Genomic DNA, 25,211 nt, shown 5'->3' on the forward strand with positions numbered 1-25,211 from the left:
AATTCTTATACTGTGCACAGAATTTAACTTTTATGTATCTTCACCAGGCTTTGGCGCTTAAAGTTAAGTGGTTACTGGTCAGGAAGGTTCTTGTTGGTTTCAGAGAGATATTTGTTGCTCTTTGGATACATACAAACTGATTTCCTCCATTCAGTCACTTCAGTGTCTTGCTGAAGAAACTTGCCCTATCATTGGTTTTTCAAATGATAACCTTTTCTTCCATGTCATCACAGAGTTCCTCTTGTTTCCTTTATTTTGGGGGAAACACTCTAGCCAGCCACTTCCTTTTCTAAGGACTACAAGGGATTTGAACAGGCTGAACTCACAACTCACAACCAGTCTTCATAATGGGTTTTTTCAACAAGCTTGCCATTTTGCAGCCTCAACTGCTGCTATAGAACTGACTTCTCTCTCTCTGAGAAGAATTCTGTTTTTTTTCCTCTCTGCTTATAATAACCAAATAACCTCTCCCAAAGCTCCAAACCCAATATTTGAAAGATCTTATCAATATTTGAACCTGGACTCTGTTCCATTTACACCTCCTTTTGAAGTTCTTTCCAAAGCAGTTCCATTGTCTCTGCAAAATCAACCAGACCCTCAATGTCTAGTTTCAGCAAAGCTCTTGCATTTTAAATGAGGTGTCTTTTGTGAAGTGCTACTCTGTGAAGTGACCTACACTAAATCCTCACAATCTCTTTTAAAGACCTATTTATTCATAACCATAATAAAATAACCTGTAACACTGTTGACTGGGTAAGAAGTCAATCCTTCTATCTTCAGTGCAGAGGTCATGGACATAACAAAGTCTGCATGATCCGCCAACCGATCGAGGGTGGACATTTGAAAGACATTCACCAAATGCACTTGAACATGATGGGTAAACATCAATGGAACCTCTTTCCAAACATTGCCTTTGACAGTCTGTTCCAGCTAGCCTGCACCATCACTTCAACATCTGTGACGGTTGCCCGTCGTCTTGGATATTATCAGCTTGTAATTTGGTGACATGAGTCTCCCAAATTGGCTGTGTATGCCGCATAATGGCCTCTTTATGCATGTTGTATAGGAGATTACCATACGGATCTACTAAGACATCTTATGCTAGCATTCATTTCAAGAACAATAGTGTATAAGAGTAGAGAGGTGTTGATGAGACTCTATGGGGCACTGGTGAGACCCCATTTGGAGTACTGTGCACAGTTTTGGGCCCCCTGTCGTAGAATAGTTGTGATGTTGATGGAGAGGGTGCAGAGGAGATTTACTAGGATGATTCCTGGAATGCAAGGGCTAGTGTATGAGGAGCATTTGACAGCTCTTGGGTTGTATTTGTTGGAATATAGGAGAATGAGGGGGGAATCTCATGGACATTTAGAATATTGAAAGGTTTTGACAGAATGAATACGGATAAGAAGTTTCCTTTAATGAATGAATCGAGGACAAGGGGTCATAGTCTTAAAATGAAAAGTTGTCCAATTAAAACAGAGGAGGAAGAACTTCTTTAGTCAGAGGGTTGTAGATCTGTGGAACTCAATTACCACACAAAGCAGTGGAGGCCAGATCACTGGGAGTATTTAAACAGGAAATTGATAAGTATCTCATTAGTAAAGGTATCAAGGGATATGGGGGAAAAGGCTGGAAATTGGAACTAGGTGTGAGCATAATTTAGCTTTGATGGGCCTAGTGGCCTGCTTATGTTCCTTTATCTTGTGATCCTCCATTTCAAGTCAAGTCACTTTGCAGGGTAAAGACGAGATGGCCTTTCTCCAGAACCACAGAGCATATTTACATAAATATAAGTTAGAATAGAAGGTAAACACATTTAAAATATTAAAATGTATGCAGTAACAGTCCACGATACTCTATCCACATATGTTCTGGAAATTCAGGAGTCTGATTGGGAAAAAGCTGTTGCCCAATCTGGATCTAAGGACCCGAGTGCTTCAGTACTTCCTACCAGATGGCAGAAGGGAGAACAGTTTACATGAGGGGTGTGTGGAGTACTTCACAATGTTTATTGCCTTTCATCTGCATCTAGTGTTCTAGATGTCCTTCATAGTAGGAAGAGACCCCCCCCCCCCCCAAATCTTTTCCACTTACTTCACAATCCTCTGCAGAGTTTTGTGGTCTGAGGCAGAGTTTTGTGGTCTGAGGAGGTACAGCTTCCAAACCAGACAGTGATGCAGTTGCAAAGAATGCTCATGTCTTCATAGGCAATTTACTTTGGAAGACACTCCACAAGAAGGCTGTACTTCGACTTCTAACTCATCACACAAGGGCAAAGAAATGCTCTTCAAAAATCATGAACTATGCTGATGCATTGTTAATTATTTTTTAAAAAAGGAGTAACTTTAGTTTGACCTCCCCAACTGGTCCTGTAAGGGTTTTATCTTCATCACATCCATTTTAAACTAGACGGTACTCTGAATTCTCATCGGAGTCACCACTTGTAACGACACCGATTTTCAATAGCTTACAAACAAATAAAGAATGCACTCACTCGTTTATTTCTGCCACCTTGAAGCCAACTTTCTTTTTATTATTGCATCTTTCAACTTCTTCCCAAGCACAGCCCAACTAAACTTCTCTGACCTTCTCACTTTCCTCCTCCTCCTCCTCCATCTGAGATTCATCAGCCGTATACTGGTGTGATTACCCTTCAAGGAATCAATCTTCAATCGTGCCTTGATGGCTCAAGCCTGAAACATTGGTTATGTATCTTTGCTACATAAAGTACACCTGCTGAGTTTGTCCTGCAATGTGTTTTACTGATATATATACTGTCAGTGTAACTTCATTTAAGATTTTTATCTATCTAGTGCATGTGCATCTTGATGCATTCATGAAAATTTACAAGTATGGTATAGGAGTTCATGAAAAATGAAAATAGTAATAAGACAAAAGATGCTGGAAATTAGAAATAAATTAAATGCTGGAAACTTGGCAGGTCAGGCAGCATCAATGGACAGAAAGAGTTAGTGTTTCGAGTAGATGCTTCTGTTTTTCTAGAAGTTCGAGCCCCTTTTCTGTCCACAAACAAAATCAATAAGGCTAAAGTTGGGACTAATAAAATTGGAACCTGGATTGGGACTATAAATCATGATCAGATCTGTGAAAACACCACAAATGATGGGAATGGCTTCTTGTATTTTTGGTGCTTGCGTGGGTTTCAAAGAGAAAAGGAATGCTAAACTAAGATGGGGAGAAGCCAGGAATTTAAAAAAAATTGTACTTTCCTGTTCTTCCTGACTCAAAAGAATTCCACAAAACTATTCACTTTGCCCCTCAAACCAGTGAGCTGTTCCTGATGAGGTAATTGTTTTTGTGGGCAGGAATTTGCCTAATAATTTTAGTTACCATTTTAGATGTAACTTGATAATTTGGCATCAATAAAAGTAAATACTAATAGTATTTGATCATCAAAGATTTGCATGATGTTAACTATGGAATTGTCTCTTCAGCCACTATTTTCCAGTACTTGTAGTTCTGCATCTTTAGATATTTGATTGGATTTCTGAATTGTTCAGATAGTCTTCTTGCTAATTAAAAATATCACTAGCTTGAGAATTTGAACAAATGTCTGTTTATAGGTGGCCTCATCATGGGAACTGGTATTGAATCTTCATCTCACATCTATGGACTCTTCCAAAACATCTGTACAGCCTATGAGCTGGTCCTGGCTGATGGCAGTCTTGTTAGATGCACGGAGGTAAAACTAATGGAATGTTACCTTGCTTGGATGTGTTTCTGGGTTAAGTGATTGCAAATTGTCTAAACCCACTGGTTTCTTCCACTGCTTCACTTTTTTTTGTAAATACAAAAGGTACTGAAGGTGAGAGATGTGAAGAAAAATTCCCCAGCTCTTGCCCTCAATGTCAGTATCACATATTCTGAAGTCTTCAGGAAGCACACTACCCTGAATGATATTTGCTGCAGTATCATTTGAAAGTGACACTGAACCAAATTATTCTGCTTTCTGGAGGCCATGTTTTCAATGACCCAGCAGTCTTGCCATAGGATTATTTACTCAACCAAAGACAAATTGTTAACAAGCAAATCATTCAAAGGTTTGTCAACATCAAAGGAAGGCAGTATGTGGGCTTGCCTAATTAATCCCACAATTATGCTTTTTCTCTCCATTGTTTTAGTGGGTTTTTTAAAGGTTGTCACTGATTTGCCTTTAGATCTTTTGGGCTTATCATTCCATATTATTGCAAACTTTCTAAATTCCAAATTACATTTTTAAATCAATGTCTCCTTCTATCACTGGAAACAGACTGTCTTGTTCTTGGCAAAAATCCTTCAAGATTTTGAGCTCCTACCAAATATTCCACTTAATCTTTTATGTTCTTAAGGGAACACTTAGTTTCTCCAGTCTCCTCCTAATTGGAGGATCCATCATCCTTGCCATTCTTGTAAACCTCCACACTGACTGAAGATCTTGAATTTCACCTTTAAACTATGGCATTAGAAGTTTGCCATGATGATTGTTTGTCTTGTCTTTTGTCTTCATAAACTCACAATATACTATTCTGGGAGTTGTGGATACTATTTTTCAAAGCATTATAATTTCCTCAAACTCTAATTGTACCTGTTTGAAATTTGGTCCAGTAGTCCCCGACTTACGACTGTAATGGGAACCAAAGGATTGGTTGTAACTCTGGTTTGGTCATAAGTTGGGGAACGGGGACCTTGGGCTGCCGTCAGGAGCAGGGACCACTGTATACAGAACTTTTAATACAAAATATGTACTTGTACAGTGGTTTCAATCAAGATTTAAAAAAAAAAAATTTTGGTTGCATTTGCGGGTGGATGTAACTCGCGTAGGTCGGAAGTACCTATACTGTTTGTGTGATATTTGCATATTCTCCTTGTCGTTCTTTCTTCCTGCAGTCTAGAGATGCTAAGTGGTTCTACAAATGTATCCTTTAGAATAAATAAGTGGTAAAAAGAATGAAAGGGGAACTAATGGACATATAAGAAAGAAAAATATTGCAGGGCCATGGGGAAATAGGAACACAATGCAACTAGTGGGATTGTCTGACTGGGAGATGGGATGACTGGGCTGACTGGGAGATGGGATGACTGGGCTGACTGGGAGATGGGATGACTGGGCTGACTGGTCAACTGTCTTATACAAAATGGGGATGAATTTTATTTCAGCAAATGTGCTTGGAAATCACCTTCCCATTGCTTTGTTAAAACAATACTTTCTCTCTTGTCCTCAGAATGAGAATCCAGACTTGTTTTATGCTGTTCCTTGGTCATGTGGTACTCTCGGATTTCTTGTTGCTGCAGAGATCAAGATCATTCCTGTGAAGAAGTATGTGCGTCTGCAGTACCAGCCAGTCCATAGTCTGAAGATGATATGTGAAACATTCAGTAGAGAATCCCAAAACAAAGAGAATCATTTTGTGGAGGGTCTAGTGTATTCACAGCATGAGGCTGTGATAATGACAGGAGTCCTTACTGATGTGGCTGAACCAGAAAAGGTAAACTTTACTGCAGAGGAGATCATTGAAAATGAATGTGCAAGCAAATTTGCTCATGTTGTTGTTTAATATTTGGAGCATACTGTGATGTCTTTACCCCTTTTTATCTCTGTGGCTGTTGCATCTTTTGAAGAAGGAACAGTTTCTATCTGATAATAACTTGTAAATATGTAGAAATGTGTTTTGGCTTGGGTTTTTCCTTATCATTGTTTAATTTCAGCATTGACTTTCATCTTTATATTTTAAGACCTCTTTAGTTTCATTGAGTCTACTGCTGCTTGATTTTCTCCCCCCACCCCATCACTTCTCCCCTGTCTCCTTCCCCTAACTCTCTCTCTCTCTCCCTTCCCTGTCTCCTTTCACACAGACATGATAAATTCTCACTGCTCCCCTTATCATATCCAAATAATACCTTTTGTCTGTCTGGATTCCTCCCCCAGCCAACATTGTCTAAATTCTGAGGTTTCCTGCCTTTGGCTTATTCTTTGTAGAAGGGCCCAGGCCTGAAACATCGGCAATGTATCTTTGTCTTTTATGGGCGCCGAATAACTGGCTGAGTTACCCCAACATTTTGGTGTGATTTTATTACAATCACATCATTTGTAGTCTTTCATGTTTCATTCCAGCTTTACCTCCTCAAACATCTTCAGAAACATTTGCTTTTACTTGCTGCATTCCTTCATTAATTTATTATTGCATCTTGTTTTCATCTTGTATACTATCTGAATATTTCTCTCCTCTATATGTTTGCTGTCTTTTGCATATCCCCTCTTCAAAACATTTGTGGAATAATCAGTCTTGGTGACTTATTTCCTTCAGTTAAATGCTGGATGGTCTCAAATTATTAATACAAATACTTGGCTCTCTATTTGTCTCACTACTTTGGCTTGAATTGGACTCTTTCTCTCTGGCATCCTGCTGAGTTTGTTGTGCAGTTCTGCAAGCTGCTCCTGTTTATTTTGGAATTCTTGTGTCCATAAAAGTAAAGTGCATAAATCCTGCAACAAGCCTATGTAAATCTTAGCCAGTCTCTTTCAATGCTTTCCTGCCTAGCTTCATTACTGGTGATGCTTTGTAAGCTTCAGTACATTTAAAGAATAGCTATCTGTTCTATCTGCATCAACTAACACTTGTCTAGTCTACTTGTGATCTTTTTTTCCCATCATTTCCCTAATGATACCAATTTAAAATTTTTCCATGCATCACAATAACCTCCTCCTCTTTGGTTCTTTGTCAGAATTCTCCTTTTCTTTCGCCCCCCCCCCACCCTTTTCATTTTGCCATTCCCAACCATGCACTGTTGCATCTCCATGTTCTGAAATACTTTTAGTAAATATTCTGCTTTCCTATCTTGCACATCTCTGGCCAAACTCTTGGTCACCTTGCTAATTTCCCAACTTTAACTTTAAATAACTTTTAGTCTGATCATGAATGCATGAAGAAATGTAGCAATTGGGAGGATGAAGCTATTTGGCCTCTCTCGCCTATCTGCCATTCTGTAAATGAATTGGGGACATTTTAACCTCAATGCCACCTTCCTGCACTTGCCATCTAACTCTTAGTTCCCTTAATATTTAAAGCAAAGGATAAGTGTTGAAACAGGATGCAGTTGGTAATTTAACAAAAATTAGTTTGTGTATTGAGTCTTGCTGTTGAAGTTGCAATGAGGTAAGTGTTGCACACCTTTTTAGAAATTGGAAGCATTGAAGCGGAAGTGGGCTAATTAGCTCTGTTTGCTTTGCTACAAACTGAGGTTGGCTGATCTCTTGTCTCCAGTGCCATATTCCTGCACAAACCCCACATGCCTTGACACGTGAAAATTGTTCTATCTGTGTTGAATGTACTCAGCAATTGAACCTCCACAGCCCTCTTGTGTAGAGAACTCCATAAAATTCTTTGTTTCAGTCCTGAATGTTCAAGTGTTTTTAAATCATGGCTTCTGATTCTGTACACCCATTCCAAGGAAAATGCTGTTCTCAAACCCCAATATTTTAATGTTTCCAAGACTTCAAGTAGTTATAAATTCAATGGAACAATTGCCTAACCTGCTTAATCTCTCTCCACGGATAATATTCCCATCTCAAGATTCACTTGAGTAAATCTTCAATCCTTAAATGACAAGGGTGATCCTGTACACTGAATTCTGGGTGTGGTCTCTACAGAGCATATATACTCATTACATAGTGTTCATTCTGTACTCGAAAAAGGTAATTCACTTGTCAGATCTGCATTTTAATTTTGATTTCTGCATAAGCATAACCTGCATCTTGCCTAGCCTTATGAACCTTCTTTTCAGTCTCTCACCATTTAAAACAACAAAATTTCTGTTTTTCTATTTTACCAGGTTGTGTTTGTCTGCCATGTCCTTGCCATTCAAGTGGATATAAAGATGCATTATGAGAACTCTCTAGAAACTCCATGCATCTTTTTGCCATTATCTAGATTTGAATGTATTACTCTTGGTTCCCTAAATCTTTGATTAGTTGGGGAATCTTTGATTAGTTGGTTCCTGTAGAACTTGGTTTGTTAAGAGCTCCAAATCCATTTATTCATTCTGTTTGTTTTCTTATCTGTTAACCAATCTACACTTCAAAGCAGTATATTTATTCATGGTCCCTCATGCCTTCCTCACCCCATCTTAGGTGCTCCAATGTGCTTTATGATCTCTAGCTGGTACACTACTGAAGGGTTTTCTAAAAGTTATTGGTTTGCCTTTGTATCTCTTCTGATAGTTCCTTATTATTTATTTGATTTTTAATTCCCTTTTCCCTTTTCATGAATCTAATTGATGCAAGCAAATTTATTACATCTTAACCTGCCCTGGTACCACTTTAATAATGGATTCAAACATTTTTTCTACTTCCCCGATCAGCTATCAGGATAACTTGTTTCCAGCCAAACTGATTCTTTTCCATTTTATGAACGAAGATCCCTTCTCAATGTACCCTTTAACCCAGGGTTGGTCTTTTTTACATTTTTACTTGTTTCTTCTAAAAGTTGAGTGTTTGTGAATATTTAATTCTCAATCTTTCCAACTGCTTCTCCATAAATTGCTGTTCATTTTTTCTCCATTTATTTGTATTTGTGCTATCAATTTGTCTGACAGTGCTCATTGCAAGATAATGTGAGGTTATCTGCACAGGTAAGAAGCTATGGGGTTGGGAGCAGTGTTGACATTCATTCATAATCAGCTAATTAACTGAAAATATAATCTGAATAATTATTTGGGATTGGCAATCAATAACTAGAAGGGTGCCTCATAGCTCTGCTTGGATGAAGGGATGGTATGTATATTCTGTAGTCATATTTGCTGATAATACAAAATTAAGCGAGTTAGCAAGTTGCAAAAGGGACAAATCCTACAATTAGATAGAGATGGGTGGGCAAGAAGTTAGCAGATGAGTTGCATGCAAAATTTTCAACTTTGAAAGCAAGAATGAAAATGCAAAATATCTAAATGAGAATGAGATGACAAAATTTCAATGCAGACGCGTTTGGGAGTTCTATAAATTTCTGTGAGGGCTGTGTATCTTTGGAATCCTATACTTCAGCTATGGAGGTAGGGTCAATGTCAGTCTCAGCCTTGAATATAATCAGACACAAATTACAAGGGAGAGTTTAGATGGGGAGATTGTGGAGAAAATGCTCATTTAACTAAAACTAGGAGCATAAATGTAACTGAGAAGATCAGTCTTTGCCATTTAAAGTGAAAAAAGTTTTTTTTGACTGAACTGCAAATTATTTTCTTAATAGATCAATAGAATTGGCTATTACTACAAACCATGGTTCTTTAAACATGTGGAGAAGTACTTGCAAAAGAGCCACAGTGCGGTGGAATACATCCCTCTGAGGCACTACTATCACCGCCACACTCGCAGCATTTTCTGGGAGCTTCAGGTAATTGGTATAGGAAATACTACTGGGCTTGCACATTCTTATTTTTCTAACCTCAATGATGGATGCTTCACAAAAAAAAGTTATGTTGATAACCAGCTTGAGTGTTTCCTGTATTAAATTTTAATTTTGTGAATTTATTTGTTCAAGGTGAGTAGAAAATTATTGTTTTCATTTATTTCTATGCCGATTCTAACTGGAGTGTAATGTGATTGCATCAGAATGGGATAGGTTTTTTTTCCCCCCTTCTCATCCCTTCAGAAAAATAGATTAATTGTAGATGTGCAAGAAGTTTGCATTAAACATGGGGCAAAAAGATTTTTTGGGGTGGAGTGGAATTTGACACTTTTTTAGGAGCCAACAATTCATGCTACAAAATTTCAAATGCTAACCATAATTATGTTCAATATGCCTGGTTATAGTCTAATCATGGAATTGTTTCCTTTTTAAAAGGAAAGTCTTGGAATCTATGATTTTTAACCATTACAGCATTCAAACATAATTTACTATATATAATCTAAACAATTAGAATTTGTTTAACAGATTTGTATGATTGAATGACATTCCAATTGGTATCAAAAACTGACCATTAGAAATTAATCATAGTGTATTTTAAATGTAGAGTTACAGTGAGCTACATTATGCATTTAATGATTTGGTATGTTGTCAACCACAACTGGGAAAGGATAAATTGAGCGGCACACTGGGGTTGCAGGCAGTGAAGCTGCCACACAGCTCTAGCAGACACACTTCTAGCCTGACCTCAGGAGCTGCTTGTGTGCAGTTTGCACCTTTTTGCCTGTGATAATATGGGTTTTCCTTGGGTGCTTCACTTTTATCCCACTTCCCAGAGGTTTGGGATGACCAGTTAACTGCCAAAGTCAAATTGCTCTGTGTAATTAAGTTCAAAGAAAATTGGCAATGTGAGAGTAATTAACGGGAATAAATGGGGAATGAGAATGCCCTGGGATCTGGCATAGACTCTATGAGAAGAGTTAAAAGCAGGATGGCGTTAACCAAATTGAGCACATGAATTGCATAGTTTAAGATGGAAAAAAAAATCTGATTCTGTATCACTATTCATTAAAATTAAATTCTAGGCTTGATTGGTGTTATTCTCCAACTGAAATTATAGTAACTTGAATGCATAAGTTATTAGTCATGTTTCATTTTAACAAGATCAGTATGCTAACTTCATGTAGGTATTTTCACCCATCTTGGTCTTAATAAAGAGTTTCAACACATTGACCATTTCTGCCCTTAGATTCTTTCTGACCTGAACCTCCAGCAATTCTTTGTCACAACTTAGTTCTTGGATTTAAAATAAAGGATTTAATCCTAGTTAATGCTTTAGGTTTAAAACATTTTGAATTGCCTTTGTAATATTCGAGGAAGCTGTGAGTGCATGTTATTTATTCAGGTTACAATGCTTAACAAAATCAAAATGAAAAAGAGCACTGTGTGACGGCGTGCACTTACTCGTTGCAACTACAGGGTTGGGGGACCTCTTTGCCTCATTGTTTAAACTAAGCACATGCCCCAGGCAGCATGATGATGTCACTCCCCACACGGTGGTGGAGCTCATGCTGCCCTTAAAGGGGCACGCACAGGTTTTGAATAAAACTGCCGTTCAAACTCCTAACGTGGTGGTGGAGAGTCTCTTTCCTCGTAGCTGCTGCTACATTGGTGACCCGACGGTCCAGACATTTTTCTGGCCTCTCACTATGGATCCCTCTGAGATCAACGCAGTCGTGGTGAAACTGCTCCCCTTCTGGACACATCGCCCGTGTACGTGGTTTGGGCAGGCAGATGCGCAGTTTTGCCTCAGACACCACGATGTTTTATCACGTCGTGAGTGTACTCAATGAAGAGACCTAGGCCAAGGTGGACGACCTCATCCACAACCCGCCGGAGGTCAGTAAATATCCCGCCCTCAAGAACCTCCTCCTTGGGACCTTCAGCCTTTCCCAGCAACAACGTGCATCCAGGCTCCTTCACCTGGATGGGTTGGGAGACAGAACCCCGTCTGCCCGGACAGACGAGATGTTGGCATTAGCAGAGGACCCCAAACAGTGTTTTCTGTTCCAACAAATCTTCCTCAAGCAGATGCCCGAGGACATACAGCTTCTGCTGGCGAACTAAGACTTCTCCGACCCACGACGAGTTATGGCCCACATGGACATCCTCTGATGAACCAAGCAGGAGAACGAGTCTGCCCTCAGCCAGGTTGCCCAGCCGGCTGGAGGAACACCACCACACCTGGTGTTTCTATCATCAACGTAGGGGGACTCAAGCCCACAAATGCAGGAAGCCCTGTACCTTTCAGGGAAACCACTCAGCCGCCGCAGCCATTAACAGCGGAGCGGAGTTGAGCGTGCTCCTCCCCCACACCCCCAACAGCCCTCAAGACCTGCACCTGATCTCGGGCCCTACCCTGCGAGCAGCCAATGGATCCGCCAAAAGGACCTTCAGAACTCGCAGAGTGCAGATCCAGATCGGAAAGGACAGGTTCTGCTGGAAGTTCATGCTGGCCTCAGTGGGCATGACGCTGTTCAAGGCCGACTTCCTCCAGGTGCACAACCTGTTAGTGGACGTCAAGGGCAAGCGGTTAGTTAACGCCAGCACCTTTCAATCTGTTCGTCTGGATGCCACAGACGCATGCAACCCGGGAATAGCTACCATCAGTGCCCCCAGGACAAATACACGAGTATCCTTGAGTTCCCCTCCATCCTGCAGCTACAGTTCACCACCGCCATGCCTCAACATGGAGTCTAACATCACATCGCAACCCAGGGCCCCCCACTTCACGCCAAGGCCAGGCGATTACACCCCAGAAAAGCTGCAACTGGCCAAAGAAGAATTTTCCCAACTGCAGGAACTGGGAATCGTCCGTAGATCCGACAGCCCCTGGGCCTCCCCCCTCCACATGGTCCCCATGTTGGCGCCCTTGTGGGGACTACCGTCGCCTTAACAACGCAACCACGCCAGAGCGATATCCCATCCGGCATATTCAGGACTTCTTGGCAAACTTGCACGGCACCCAAGTGTTCTTAAAGGCCGACCTGGTAAGGGGCTACCATCAAATCCCGATCCACCCTGATGACATCGGCAAGACCACAATCATCACCCCATTTGGCCTTTTTGAATTCTTGCGGATGCCCTTCGGGTTAAAGAATGCGGCCCAAACTTTCCAGCACCTGATGGACGCGGTGGGAAGAGACTTGGACTTTGTGTTCATCTATCTCGACGACATCCTCATCGCCAGTCGAGATCACGACAAGCACAAGGTCCATCTACACGCACTCTTCGCCCGTCTGGCAGAGTTGGCCTCACGGTCAACGTAGCCAAGTGCCAGTTTGGCAGGCAGTTCCTGGGTCATATCATCTCGGCGGCCGGAGCCACCCCGGCATCGGAGAAGGTTACAGCCGTCGCCAGTTCCCGAAGCCCAGCACCCACAAGGACCCTCTGGTCTGACCCTCGCCCCTGGCCTGAACAATGCCTAGTTTGCGCAGGCCCAGAGGGAGGATGCAGAAACACAGGCCCTCCACACCGCCATTACCACTTCTACAGGCCCTCCACTCCAACTTCGGGACCTCTAGGCAGCCCAGACACGCTGCTCTGCGATGTTTCCACTGCCTCGCTGTGCCTTGTAGTCCCGCCGCAGTGGAGGTCGTGGGCTTTCAGCATGGTCCACGATTTGGTCCACCCCTTGGTAAAGACATAAGTTTGGATGGTGGCAGAGTGTTTTGTGTGGCATGGGCTCAAAAAGCAAGTAGCCCAGATGGCGAGGAGCTGCACTCAGCACCAGTCCTCCAAAGTCCACCATCATAAAAAAGCCCCATTACAATCGTTCGACTCTGTGGCCAAGAGATTCCAACATATACATGTGGACATCGTGGGCCCCATGCCGGTGTCTAGGGATCCCCGCTACTTGTTGACGGTAGTTGACCGAGCTACAAGGTGGCCGGAAGCCATTCCGCTGAAAGACATTTCTGCTGAGACATGTGCCAGGAACTTACTCACTCACTGGATTCCCAGGTTCGGAGTCCTGGCGCACATTACCAGCGACAGAGGTGCCCGATTCATGTCTGCCCTCTGGGCGCAAGTAGCGAGCCTTTTGGGGGTGAAGCTCCACCCACACCAAGGCATATCACCCTTAAGCCAACGGCCTAGTGGAGCGATTCCACTGACACCTTAAGTCGGCCCTCATGGCTCGCCTCACTGGCCCCGGCTGGGCGGATGAGTTGCCCTGGGTTCTACTTGGCATCGGGTCGGCCCCGAAGGAGGATCTGCAGGTATCATCCACAGAGTTAGTTTACAGTGTGCCATTGTCACTACCCGTAAAGTTTTATGGCACAGACGTGGACTCGACAGCCGACAATCCGACCTTATTAGCAGACCTTTGGAGTAAGCTCCCCTCACTAGCCCCCCCCCCCCCACCTCTCCCACCATGGTGGCTGACCGTCCCGCCTGCGCAAGGAACTGGACGCAGCCGAGTATGTATTCGTCCAACAAGGTTTGCACGCTGCGCCCCTGCAGCGCCCTTTTAAAGGCCCCTACAGAGTCCTGCAGCAGTCGGGCAAGACTTTCACTTTAGACATTGGGGGGAAAGGAGAACTATTCACGATCGACCACCTCAAGGCGGCGCACCTGGACCCCAGTCAACCAGTTCAAAAGGCCCAACCTAAGCGCCGAAGCCGACCACCCAAGCGGCGAGATGCGTGAGCCGGTTCTGTGGGGGGGGGGGGGGGGGTTGTGTGGCGTCACACTTACTTGTAACAAACTGGTCCCGTTTGTACTGCTGTGCTGGCAGGGCAGTTGCGATTATAGGGCACTGTCGGGAGACCTCCTTGCCTCATTGTTTAAACTGAGCGCACACCCCAGGCAGAGTGATGACGTCACTACCTGCGCGGGGGCGGAGCTCATGCTGCCCTTAAAGGGGCATGTGCAGGTTTTGAATAAAACTGTTGATACTCCTAATGTGGTGGTGGAGAGTCTCTTTCCTCGTAGCTGCTGCTACAACAGAAGTAGTTTTGATCTATTTTTATTTTGGGAGCATGAAAATGACATTCCCAAAATCTGTACTATCCTAACTTCTATTTTAAAAGTAATGTCAGTAAATTTGAAAAGGATTAGAAAAATAGCATTAGTGATGAATTTAGCTTGTACATATTTAATGAAGGGCGATCCAAAGTGTTGCTATCTGCACTTGTCAGGTGCTAATTAGGTTGTATTTGTATTTCCAGCACCAATAATTTGCTTTTCATGTGGTTTAAAGTGTAAATTATAAAGACAACTGTTGAAATAAAAGGCCAGGAACAAATTGTTTTGAACAGCAAAGTCAGTCTATCAACATTAAATTCTATGTATTACACACACTTTTAACATTGGGCACAAGGGTTTTTTGTGGTTTTACTTATTGGAAGCCTACTGAAGATCTTCAAGAAAGATTAATTATTCATCAGATTTTTAATGTCAAATAGAAAATAAAAACTGTTTAACATGTTTGTGTAAACATTTTTTCATTTACCTCTATTTAAGGATATAATTCCGTTCGGCAATAATCCGCTCTTCCGTTATGCTTTTGGCTGGATGGTCCCTCCCAAGATTTCATTACTAAAACTGACCCAAGGAGAAACTATACGTAAACTGTATGAACAACACCATGTGGTTCAAGACATGCTGGTGCCGATGAAGAGTTTGGAGAAGTTGATTCTTTTCTTCCACAGTGAGATCAATGTAAGCACATTATTGGGAAGGATTGTTTGTGGAATCTCGTGTAGCTAAGAAGGATTAGCATATGGCATTTACCCACGGTTGGCGCAGTGGTTAGCACAATGCCTTTACAGCGCCCGCGATCAGGACCGAGGTTTGAATTCTGCGCTGACTGCAAGGAATGTGTATGTTCTCCCTGTATCTGCATGTGTTTTCCCCAGGGGCTCTGGTTTCCTCTTACTGTTCGAAACATACTGGGGTGTTGGTTATTTGGGTATAAATTAGGTGGCTGAAATGGCCTGTTACCATGCTGTATGTCTAAATTTTTCAAAAATTAAATTTGTGTCAATATTTGTATGTTTTTCTCCCTCAAGAGAAATGTGGAATTGAATGACTTGGTCTCCACTACTGTTTGATTTGTCTTTGCGGTCCACAGCACTTAACAAAATATTTAGTACCTTGATGGTTGCCTTGACATTCGCGTGAAAATTCTTAGTTTTGTACTCAGTCTCCAGTTGCTATTTTAAAAAAAAATCTAGAAGCACAAAATTCTTCTGAGTTCCGATTTATGTTACCAATGAATATTTTCTCAAACATTCTTTGCCTCTTTATTTAAATTTATGCTTCACTTCAGATTTCTTTGTAAATAATATGATTCATGCTTATAATGTAAAATAGCAAGTTTATTCAGTCTACCAAACCTTTTGAAAATTTGTTTTTGCACCCAATTTTTGGTAGAGCTGAGATCAACCCTGGGTGACTGTTGGGGAAAACTTAATAGCCTTAGTAACTTGTCCAAGCTCAATTTCTATTTAAAAATGTTTTTGTTTCCTGCAGGTTTACCCTCTTTGGTTGTGTCCTTTCAACCTACCCAGTCTACCTGGAATGGTTCATCCAAAGGGAAATGAGGCTGAACTCTATGCAGATGTTGGAGCTTATGGAGAACCCAAGGCCAAACAGTTCGAAGCCAAGTTGTCAACTCGACAGCTGGAGCAATTTTTACGTGATTCACACAGGTGAGTCATGCACCAGCAGGAGAAACTACAGAGGAAATTTAATTCAAGCAGTATGTATGGTTATGCCTACATCTGACTGCTTGTACCCAAATTTTATGAAAGAATATCTTTTACTGATGAATTTGTACTTCTGGTGCTTAATTTGTCTTTGTTGTTTGATAAACTATTTGCACAGGAACTATAGCCCTAGAAATATGATGCACTGGTCTTAGCCCCTGGTCCTAAATAGCTGCCTATTGTTCTGGATGAAATGCTTCCATTTGTTTTGGATGGCCCATCTGCTCTATTCCAGACACTCTTTTAAAATGGTTGTGATTTTTTTATTGGTAGGATGACATTTTGTGAAATTAGGCCTCTCTGTTATTTCAGTAACTGATTCATCTGCCCAGCAATATGTAGGACCACAGACATTTCAAAAGCTTATTCCCTTCCTAAAGATGATGCATTGGTTTATCCTTTTGGAGCTGCTTTCTGAGGTTTTTGTTCCTTTTGACAGGTGTTCAATGTTCCACAGATCAATTTTATGGCTTTAAAAAAAAATGTAGTAATGTTGAATGGAGAGGTGATGATAGCAGGAAAGATGATAGAAGTTGGAAGGTGTAAGATGCCATATAGGAGATTGTACCCAGGTCTGAGCCACTTGTGCAGTTCTTCACAATAGGTTCATGAAAGCTGCACCTGACAAGAGCACCTTCAAAATGCTGTCCTTCTTTATCATTTGCACTTGAAATGAGAATGGAATATAGATTAACTTCTACTACGGAGCATCAATAGAGATGGGAGTAATTGCCAAAAAAAGCAGAGGTTGTGTAGAGTGAGATTGGCAAGAAGTCTGGGGAAGGAAATGCCACATGACTCCTCCATTATTGCCCATCAACTCAATGCTGGATACTGCCTCCCTGAGTGAGAATTGATGTGCAAGCGATCTGTCTGTTTATTTTGTGTGTGATGCAACTTTACTCTCGTGAGCGGGGCTGCGGGGAAGGGGCGGAGCGGATGAGAGAAAGAATGTGTCCGAGAGGTTTCCTTCCAGTCCATTGCTTGGATAAAGACCTGCAGAGAAATATTAAACATTGATGTACACACTAGTTTTTATAACTGGGCAGAATGCTTTTCTCCCCTTAATGTCTGGATTGTCATCATGTCTGTTTCCTTAGATTTGGCAGTACCAGTACTAGCCAAACCTCTGCAATACACAAGTGCACAAGCTCAGCAGAAAACTCCACAGGAAATTAGGGAAACCGCAAGTTCTACTGGCCAAATGTTTGACACGGTAATGACTTAACATTTTCACTCTCTTGTGATTGCTGAGCTTGGACACACTTGCTAAAACCCACTTTCAAAAACACTTCTTCTGACTTCTGAAAATGTTTTCACTTTTTAGTCCTATTCTGCCCCACATCCCTTTCAATGGATCGATTTGATCTGAACCTTGGCAGAGAGTATTGTTAAACAAGTTAACTGTGGTGCAGTATCTCATCAAATATGTTAATATACAACATGTACAGTTGCACAGTAATTTTGATAATGGCAGGAAGTTGCACTGGTGAAATTTATTTTAGGATGCTGGATGTGATATTGTGGAATAGGAGCTGCACCAATCGACCACTTTCTAAGGATCCGATTATTCTTATTCCAGAAGTGCTAGTGAAATAGTTGTAATTTTCCCACATTTTAAGTGTTTTGGAAATGGTTTCATTAGATTGGGGGGAAAAAAGCAACTGCAACCCTTTTTATTAGAAGACGTGCAGATAGAGCAAGAAATAGGCCTGTTCGCTCTACATCTTTTGGGGACAAACTTGCTACCAATAACAATATGGACAGTTGGAAATATTTAAGACGTGCAGATATAGCAAAAAATAGGCCTGTTAGCTCTACATCTTTTGGGGACAAACTTGCTACCAATAACAATATGGACAGTTGGAAATATTTAAGACGTGCAGATATAGCAAGAAATAGGCCTGTTAGCTCTACATCTTTTGGGGACAAACTTGCTACCAATAACAATATGGACAGTTGGAAATATTTAAGACGTGCAGATATAGCAAGAAATAGGCCTGTTAGCTCTACATCTTTTGGGGACAAACTTGCTACCAATAACAATATGGACAGTTGGAAATATTTAAGACGTGCAGATATAGCAAAAAATGGGCCTGTTAGCTCTACATCTTTTGGGGACAAACTTGCTACCAATAACAATATGGACAGTTGGAAATATTTAAGACGTGCAGATATAGCAAGAAATAGGCCTGTTCGCTCTACATCTTTTGGGGACAAACTTGCTACCAATAACAATATGGACAGTTGGAAATATTTAAGACGTGCAGATATAGCAAGAAATAGGCCTGTTAGCTCTACATCTTTTGGGGACAAACTTGCTACCAATAACAATATGGACAGTTGGAAATATTTAAGACGTGCAGATATAGCAAGAAATAGGACTGTTCGCTCTACATCTTTTGGGGACAAACTTGCTACCAATAACAATATGGACAGTTGGAAATATTTAAGACGTGCAGATATAGCAAAAAATAGGCCTGTTAGCTCTACATCTTTTGGGGACAAACTTGCTACCAATAACAATATGGACAGTTGGAAATATTTAAGACGTGCAGATATAGCAAAAAATAGGCCTGTTCGCTCTACATCTTTTGGGGACAAACTTGCTACCAATAACAATATGGACAGTTGGAAATATTTAAGACGTGCAGATATAGCAAAAAATAGGCCTGTTAGCTCTACATCTTTTGGGGACATACTTGCTACCAATAACAATATGGACAGTTGGAAATATTTAAGATACTTTATAAGAATTACTGACTTTGTAAAGTGCCATGACTAATGTTATTGTGGTAATTAAGTTTGGTGTAGGAGATAACTAACTTCTTGTCATGGGATATTGACATATTACTAGAATTTGTTGGCTGGCTAACAGGAAATGGAATTAGTATAAATGGGTCTTGCAACTGGGGTCTTGCTTTGGGGATCACTCTTGGGATCTTAGCTTTTTATATTCTTTAAAGATTTGTATGTAGGCACCAAAAGGCGTGATTTGAAAATTGCTGCTAACATGAAAAGGGTAGAAAATAAGATGTAAAGGTGACACGCGGAAGCTGCAAAGAGATGTGGGTTAGGTTGGTGGACATCTGGGTAATAAAGTAAATTGTTTGGCAATTATATGGTTATATGGTTAATGTGAAATCATTAATTTTGGCATGAAATTAAAAAAATACTACCTAAATGGTAAGAAATTGCAGAGATTTTACATGTAGAGGGATCAGGATTCCTGATATACAGAATGTAGAACTGTATAGTGCAGGCCCTTTGACCCTCAATGTTGTGCCAAACCATGTGTTCCTTTTTTAAAAAAAAAAGTACTAACCCTCCTATCCATGTGTCTGTCTAAGGGTCTCTTAAATGCCCCAAAATGTTTCAGCCTCCACCACCATCCCCGGCAGGGCATTCCAGGCACCCATAACTCTGCGTTTATAGTTTTAAAAAAAAACTTACCCCTGATGTCTTCCCCAAAACCTTTCTCCCTTAACTTTGTACACATGTCCTCTAGTGTTTGCTGAAGCTGTCCTTGGAAACAGGTGCTGGTTGTCCACCCTTGCCTCATAAGATTTGTTTCCCAATTCAGGCAACATTCTGCTAAATCTCCTCTGCACCCTCTCCATAGCTTCCAAATTCTTCCTATAATAAGGTGACCAGAACTGAACACAATACTCCAGGTGTGGTCTTACCAGAGATTTGTAGAGTTCCAACGTGACTTCTCCACTGAATTCAATCCCCCTGTTAATGAATCCCAGCATCCCTTAGCCCTTCTTAACTATCCTATCAATCTGTGTGGCAACCTTGAGGGATGTATGGATTTGAACCCCAAGGACCCTCTGTTCATCCACACTCTTAAGTAACCGACCATTAACCCTGTATTCAGCCTTCTGGTTTGTCCTTCCAAAATGCATCACCTCATACTTATCCTGATTGAAATCCATCTGCAACTTTTCTGTCCAACTCTGAATCCTTTCTATATCCTCTTGTAACCTTTGACAACCTTCAGCTCCAGCCACATCTTCTCTAACCTTTGTGTCATCTGCAAACTTACTGACATCCAGGCCATTTAAATAAAATCACAAAGAGCAGGAGTCCCAGAACAGATACTTGCAGCACTCTACTAGTTACCAACCACCAGGCAAAATACTTTCCTTCCACTACTACTCTCTGCTTTCTTCCAACAAGCCAATTTTTTTATCCACACAGCCAAGGTTTCACTAATCCTGTCCCTCATGACTTTTTGGATAAATCTCTCATGGTGGATTTTCTTATATGCCGCAAAAATCCTCGTAGATCACATTTATCACCTTACACCTCATCAATTTCTTTCTTTACCTCCTCAAAAAACTCAATTAGATTCATGAGGCGTGACCTTTCCCTCACAAAGCCATGCTGATTATCCTTGAATAGACTGTACTTTTCCAAATGCTTATAGATCCTATCCTTAAGAATCCTCTCCAATAGCTTGTACACCACTGACATAAAACTCACCTGTCTATAATTCCCAGAATTCTCCCTATTACCTTTTTTTAAACAAGGGGTCTTCATTTGCCATTCTTCAATCCTCTGGCACCTCCCCCGAGGCCAAACAGGATTCAAAGATCATAATTACTGCCACAGCTTTCTCTTCTCTCACTTCCCACAGCAACCTGGGGTTTATTGCATCCAGCCTTGGGAACTTTTCAATCTTGATGTTTTTAACAAGATCCAACACTTTCACTTCCTTAATCTCCATATTGACCAGCTCACAGGCCTATTCAATTTCAACCTCACAGTGATCAGGTCCTTTTCTTTTGTGAATACTGACGCAACATATTCATTTCGGACCTCCCCAACCTCCTCTGCCTCCTTTATCCTTTAGTGGCCCCCACCTTCTGTTCTTTACATATGCATAGAACGCTTTGGGGTTCTCCTTAATATTATATGCCAAGGCCTTCTCGTACCCCTTTAAAGCTCTCCTAAGTCCTTTCTTAGCTCCTTCCTGGCTATCATATACTTCTCATGAGCCCTTCCTGTTTACTGCTTTCTATATCTAATATATGTTTCCTCCTTCCTCTTGACTAGCTGTCTGACCTGTTTCATCAGCCATGGTTCCCCTTTTCCTACCCTCTTTTCCTTGTCCCAGTGGGACAAACCTATCTTGAACCCTGCACAAATGGTCCCTAAACTTTTTCCACATTATTTCTTTGCTTTCACTCTTAAACATCTGTTTCCAGTTTATTCTCATTAGTTCCTGCCTCATCCCTTCATCATTAGTCCTTCTCTAGTTAAGCACTTGCCCAGTTTGACTGTTTTTATCTTTTTCCTTAGCTATGTTGAAGCTAAGGGAGTTGTGTTCACTCTCACCAAAATCCACCCCCATTGAGAGGTCTATCACCTGACCAGGTTCATTACCCAGAACCAGATCCAGTCTGGGCCACTCCTCTCATCGGCTGGTACGCATTACTGTGTCATGAATCCTTGTACACACCTGACAAATTCAGCCCCAACTATCCCTCTTGCAGTCAGCAGGAACCAGTTAATATTGGGGATGTTGAAATCATCCATAACGACAACCCATTCCAAAATTTGCCTGCTTATCTGCTCCTCGGAGTCCCGAGGGCTATTTGGAGGCCAATAGACTACTCCCAGTACAGTTTATTTCCTATTTCTGACTTCCACCCACACTGACTCAGTGGACACTCCCTCTGGAGCATCTTCCCTTTCTATAGCTGTGATACTATCTACTATCCCTGAACAGTAATGCTACTCTCTCTCCCCCCCCCCCCCCCCACTTTCTACCTCCCATCCTCTTTTTAAAACATCTGGACCCCAGTACCTGTATCAGCCAATTTTGCCCTTCCTCCAGCCAAGTTTCAGTAACAGCCACAGCATCGTAATTCCACATACTGATGTAGGCTTGTGCAGCATATAATTAGGAAAGGTTGTGGAATATTATTTATTGCTGGATAAATGGAAAAAAAGTAGAGGCTGTACTTATTTACAAGGGAATTTGTTGATGTTGTATTTGGAGTATTGTGTATAGTGTTGGTCCCTTTATTAAGGAAAGATTTAATTTGTGAAAAGCAATTTCAAAAAGGTTCACTAGTCAAGTACCTGGGTTGCTTTCTGAGGAAAGGTTGCACAAGGTATAGTTTAGAAGATTGAAAGGTGATTTTAATTGAAATTAGAGATCCAGAGAGATGGGTGTGGAGAGGATGGAAATGTGATGTTGAGGATGCTATGATTTTATTAAATGGTAGAGCAGTCTCAAGGAATTGATGGGCTTAAACTTCCTAAATGGCACATTGAGTATACATCTGGTTAATTAGCAGGAAAATGAAATGTATTTAGGTGCCATTGACTCCATATTATTGTAGAAAACTGTCTGTACGAAGATTTCCTGTAACTCAACTGTCCTCTGTGCGAGTCAATGAATTAATTTGGGTTAGGTGGATGTGGAAGGGTTTGATTTACCTGAGAGCAATTTTTCTTCAGTCTCTAAAACATGGGGTGGGGGGGGAGAAACATTGGCTGCAATTGTTTTAAAAAAAAACTCGAGAGAAAGTTAATTGCCTTAATTTTTCTTTCAGCTTCCAGATGTTGTATGCTGATTGCTATCTAACACGAAAAGAATTTTGGGAGATGTTCGATGGGTCTCTGTATCACAAGTTAAGAGAACAACTGAACGCTAAAGATGCATTCCCTGAGGTTTATGATAAGATCTGCAAGGCAGCAAGACATTGAACGTCAAAAGAAAGGAGCAAGTATAACTCGCTAAATTGATTTTCATCTCAAAGGTGTGTGCAGGATTTTTTTTTTAATCCAAAGATTTCTCCAAATTTACTTTTGTGTAAGCCTTGTAATTGTTCTTTATCTTATTTTTCTTCATCACATGAAAATGATGAATCATGTTACTATTCTGGAGGCATCAGTCACGCTATTGTATAAAATAATATTAAATGTGAACAACAGTCTTTTCTTCCTTGTTGATAAGGCCACATGCAAATTCTTGATGCATCACGGGCTGCTTGTAACCTGACTGTGGACACAGGGTGCCTAATGCGATGTAATAATCCACTGAACCAATGCAGGAGAGCAAAATGTTTTGTAATGATGTACTTTATTCACCTGCAAAGTTTCTTGTCAAATGAATAATGTTTCTAGTCACATTTGTGTTTATATTAAAAAAAATCAACTATCATGATGTTGGAATATTCACAGTTGCAGTTTTTGTTTTGAAAATGGTTGAATGTGTGTGTTCATGACGTGTAACAGCCACTGCTCTGCTCAATGTTGCTGTAGAGTTCGTATTCTATTTAGTTGTTGTGTGACAGTCTTCATCTTCTTGCACATTAATTGTCAAGTATTTAATAGTTTTCTGTCTTAATTCAAGGAACTCTCAATGATTTGGAATTGGATTATTAAACCTGAGAAGTGAAGGTTAACCTTTCTTGGATAGGTCTAATTTTAACTTGCGGTCTAGGTAGCAACCCAGTTTGATAGCTGAGACAGCATAACATTAAACTTGCCTAGTTATGATGAGTGGAGGGTGCTCCAGCACATTGACCATCTTAACCTTCCTTAGTTCAGGCACAGAAGTGGCTTGAGGAAGACCACTAATCTAATATTAGTGAAGAAGTCATATCTTCAAATGATATCGTTTTAATTAAGGATTTGGATTAAAACAGCAGTTGGGAGCAAACAAGGCAGCATTCAGGTCAAAGGTGGGTCAACTAACATTTGAAAATCTATAAATTGTTAATATTTGTAGTCTAGGAGGAGTATTTCTTCTGGGCTTGGAATAAATGATGGAGCCTTTTGCTGTGGATTTTTCTCCAGTGAAAGCTAAACCACTTCATGCAGGCGATTGTAAAAATTTTGATTGGCCCCAGTTAATACCATTATCCTTGCCATTTTTGTGGGGAGTCAGCTCCAGGATGTTAGATGATGCCTGTAAGCTTAAACATTCCAACCTCCCACTCACATCCACATAAAGTCTAAGCCAGCAAATGTACTACACAAGCAATAACTGCTTATTTTTAAATAGGAGCGTTTTAAAATTTAAATTTAGACATACAGCATGGTAACAGGCCATTTTGGTGCCACCCCCGGTACATTTCGAACAGCGGGAGGAAACTGGAGCCCTGAGGGGAAAACCCACGCAGACACAGAGAGAATGTTGAAACTTCTTATTTCATGTGGTATAACCATGACAAGTCTTTATTATCATATCGTGACCCCTGAGGTCAAATACTGGAATGATGCATCTCATTACAGTGTATGTATGGCAAGCCACTGGTGCAAAAAGCCTAATCCCAAACATTCCCTTCATTTTTTTTCCAAAACCAAAAGCGATTTGCTAATTGGCTTGCATCTTTTCCAGTTATACATTGAGATATAAACATGTATTATCATTATTTTTTTCAAGTCTTGAAAAAAAGTCTTCAATCTCCGGAGTCCATAAAAAAACTAATAATTTCACTGTTTAGTTGTTATTGTTCTTTTGAGTTCAATGTCTTACAGTGAATTCCTGTTGAAAAAATGTCAACTCTCAGTATTTTATAACATCCTTGTATCGCGCTGGTGGTTTGATGATTCTCGTGCGGTTTGTTAGTGGTTGTGGTGGTGTTGATGTTTGTTACAAGCACACCACCACATGACTCATGTTGGGCCAGAATATGACATTTCTAGCATTCCTCAGACTTGACTCGATTCCTGATGGTTTGCATTGTACTATCTCATCTGTTTAGGGACTATGACTCTCATACCCTTGTCGAGTATGCCATCATGGGTTGTAATCTCATCCCTGTATGCCCAATACTCGCGTATGGTGACTGGTGTGTTGTTAACTGTATCTGACCAACCTGTCATCACCACATCTTTGAGTACTTGGGAGTATTTCATCTCTTTCAGTCCTTTCTTTCATTTGCTGAAGTCTCTTGTCAGTCGGCTTGAGCATTGAAGCTGGATTTATTTCCTCAGTTTCTCTCATTGTTTTGCATTGGCAAAGATTTCTTAATCCGTGCCATCTTCTGCTTTCTTCTGTGGTTGAGCTGACCTC

At 40.9% G+C, this 25,211-nt stretch overlaps 1 protein-coding gene across 2 annotated transcripts in view; it reads left to right on the forward strand.

Moving 5' to 3' along the window:
* dhcr24 (24-dehydrocholesterol reductase) overlaps positions 1-23,356 on the forward strand; it is a 41,515-nt gene extending 18,159 nt beyond the window's left edge. The window contains exons 4-10 of one of the 2 annotated variants that reach the window (XM_069938917.1): positions 3,588-3,706; positions 5,226-5,489; positions 9,243-9,386; positions 14,925-15,122; positions 15,936-16,114; positions 17,272-17,387; positions 22,741-22,830. In XM_069938917.1, the coding sequence (XP_069795018.1) occupies positions 3,588-3,706; positions 5,226-5,489; positions 9,243-9,386; positions 14,925-15,122; positions 15,936-16,114; positions 17,272-17,350 (983 nt within the window). In that variant the 3' untranslated portion in view covers positions 17,351-17,387; positions 22,741-22,830. Of the gene's footprint in view, positions 1-3,587; positions 3,707-5,225; positions 5,490-9,242; positions 9,387-14,924; positions 15,123-15,935; positions 16,115-17,271; positions 17,388-22,740 lie in introns of both variants that reach the window. The other variant, XM_069938916.1, reaches the window with a different exon arrangement.
* Positions 23,357-25,211: the final 1,855 nt, after the last annotated feature.

The sequence above is a fragment of the Narcine bancroftii genome, chromosome 5 (genome assembly GCF_036971445.1).
Source record: "Narcine bancroftii isolate sNarBan1 chromosome 5, sNarBan1.hap1, whole genome shotgun sequence".
In the NCBI taxonomy this organism is placed as follows: Eukaryota; Metazoa; Chordata; class Chondrichthyes; order Torpediniformes; family Narcinidae; genus Narcine; species Narcine bancroftii.